This window comes from Corvus brachyrhynchos, unplaced genomic scaffold (assembly GCF_000691975.1).
Source record: "Corvus brachyrhynchos isolate BGI_N302 unplaced genomic scaffold, ASM69197v1 scaffold407, whole genome shotgun sequence".
Taxonomy (NCBI): domain Eukaryota; kingdom Metazoa; phylum Chordata; class Aves; order Passeriformes; family Corvidae; genus Corvus; species Corvus brachyrhynchos.
Window position 1 is genome coordinate 1,081,834 of NW_008239056.1, and position 2,595 is coordinate 1,084,428.

Genomic DNA, 2,595 nt, shown 5'->3' on the forward strand with positions numbered 1-2,595 from the left:
ATGGAAAAACAAGTTTTTCCAGTTGTGTCAGACGGATCTGGGAAACATGCTGAACGGATTTGCTCTGATTGATCAAGTAAGTGGTCATAGAAGAAAAACAGGAACTCACTTCTTGATAAAGTTTGGGGCAGTCTGGATGGAAGCGCAAAGCACGAAGGAACAAGTGCCTGGCACTTTCTGATGACAGTCGTGTCTCCATTTCCCACTTTGCTGCCATAATCCACAGTGCTGCAACAGGTGACACAAATAAATTTATTTAACCTCTCAACATGAGCTCAGCACCAGTATAAGACTGATTATCTCCCATGCAAAACTGTAAAGCAGACAGGCAGATCCAGGAAGTTTAATCGGGTCTACAGATCTAATGATGTCTTCAAAAGCCAAAAAGCAGTCATGAGCATTCAACATCTCTCACTTCTGATACATCTACTGAGTCCCCAGTCCACCTGGGAATTGGTCATTCTGACCTGCTTCACATTCTTCCCATTGCTCAGCAGAACCCCTGTCAGAGCCCTCCTCTCTGAAGCAGCAGCAAGGCAAAGAACAGAGAGTAGGAACTTCAGCCCAACAGCTTGAACCGAGATCTACAAGAACTTAAACCAACACCATACAATCTATGCTGAGGCATTTATTCAGCACTCACCATTTATTTTATTTACCTGGTTTATTGGAATGAATGGCCAGCATGGTAGAAAACACCTTACTGAGTTGATGTTTTGCATTCTGTAAAAGAAGTAGTTTTGTTTCACCCACTCTGGTACTGAATTGAACCCCCAGCACCAAAGTTTCAGTAGGAAAGGTTACTAGCCGTAGTACAATTGCTCTGAAAAAGATGCTTCTCTGCTACTGTATCTTCAGTAGAAAGTTTCTCATATTTACTCAAGAGTGACCAGCATTTAAATGTCACCAGATTAGGGTAGCATGGCTAACTCAACTTTTCTGAACTACACAGCAAACGCAAATGTTGCCTAAGTCCCAAACCCATTGTCTCACTGCCCCTTTCTGAGATACAGATTGTATTTTCTTTTGGCCACCTTCACTGCCATGCAAGGTCACCTTCTTCAGTACAGAAATGACAGCACTTGAATGCTTGTAATAACATGAAGCCTTGCACAGGTAAGTTTATCAAGTACAGAACCACCAGAATTAGACTTTCCAGGATAGCCACGACAATAAATATTTGGAACAGAATCACAATTCACAGACAAGTGAGTCACTCACTCCAGAGAAGGTATAGCCAATATTATGGCTCTCACAAACCAACTGGTACACCAGATTTAATGCAGTTAGCCTCACCTTTGCCCCTGCAAGCACCAAATGTCATACTAATTCATTCTCAAACTCTACATTTACATACATCAGTGAAAATCCCAAGCACCTCCAACAATACTATCAAAATTATGTCAGTATTACAGCATGTAGCAGTTAAGTTTGTACCCCTATCTTTAAATCAAGTTTCAGATGTGTGAGTAAGCACCAATCCAGCATCTCAACCTGGGTAAGATCAGGATTTGAAAACTCACCCACTGCTTGCAAAATGCAACATGCGAAAGCCACAGCTGGACATCATCCTGTTGGAAATCAAAAGAAGAAGAGAATCAATCTCACAATGTACAAAATCATTTGTACATTGACAAGCAAACAACACACTCTTGGTACAATGACCTGGTGTACAGAAAAAAAGAATTCTGAATCTCAGTACAAATAAACTTACTTTCCATTTCCCTGTAGCTCGGTTGAACAGGCTGTGGACTCTATGCAGAATAGAGTGCTCAATTTCATCCTTCTTAAATGGATATCCAATGCGCTAAGAGGAAAAAAAAACTAATTTTATTGCAATAGAAAATTTGGCATAAAGTATTTTGTACTCTTAATAAGTGACAAACTTACTGCTCTTCTTTTCTTGATCAGTTCCAGCAGATTAACTTCATACTAGAAAAAGAAACATTTAAAAGCAAATAATGAGGCATCTAACAGTAAGGCAAAAAAAACCCCAAATCAAGTTTGTTATAGATGATCAGGTGAACAATAAACATTACAGTCAGGAACACATAAGCCATAATGGGGGGGGTCTATATCCCTGGAGAGACAAGAAATTACAGGAAGAGGTCACAACACGAGAGAAGCCGGACCCCAAACTCAGGCACCAACTCCTGCCTATGCTTCCTGCTCTGGTGCCAACAACCGCTCACAGATGAACGACCAGGTGAGGAGGAGTCTCCGTTTTCTGACCTGTTTGCAACGTGGGTAACTACAAAACTAGCCGGGTCTAACTGAGCTGGGTCTGCATCAAGAGCTGCCTCGCGAGCTGCCTCGCTCTGCCTCTCAGTGAAGCCTACCTGGATGTAATTAATGAAATCCTCCTTCCGCAGCGCTCTCCGCTGGATTTTGTACTCTAGAGCCGAGGCTTTCCTCAGGACGGCCCTGTGGGAACGGGAGATCAGCGCCCGGAGCGCTCCTGGCCGCACCACGTGCGCTCACCCACCGGCCCCGGCCCCGGCCCCGCTCACCGGATCTCTTTGCGTGTGAAGAGCCCGACCCGCTCCAGCTGCTCGAGCTCCGGGACGCGGTCCTCCAGCCGCTGCTCGATGCGCT

The 2,595-nt window shown here is 44.1% G+C and overlaps 1 protein-coding gene across 1 annotated transcript in view; it reads right to left on the bottom strand.

Annotated features, from left to right (window-relative positions):
* The window catches only part of UTP6 (UTP6, small subunit processome component), an 11,242-nt gene that overhangs the window by 7,699 nt on the left and 948 nt on the right, over nt 1-2,595 (bottom strand). The window contains exons 3-9 of the mRNA XM_008637586.2: nt 2,511-2,593; nt 2,340-2,424; nt 1,891-1,932; nt 1,715-1,807; nt 1,524-1,571; nt 660-723; nt 110-228 (exon numbers count right to left, since the gene is read on the bottom strand). Coding sequence (XP_008635808.1) covers nt 110-228; nt 660-723; nt 1,524-1,571; nt 1,715-1,807; nt 1,891-1,932; nt 2,340-2,424; nt 2,511-2,593 — 534 coding nt within the window. The remainder of the gene's footprint in view (nt 1-109; nt 229-659; nt 724-1,523; nt 1,572-1,714; nt 1,808-1,890; nt 1,933-2,339; nt 2,425-2,510; nt 2,594-2,595) is intronic.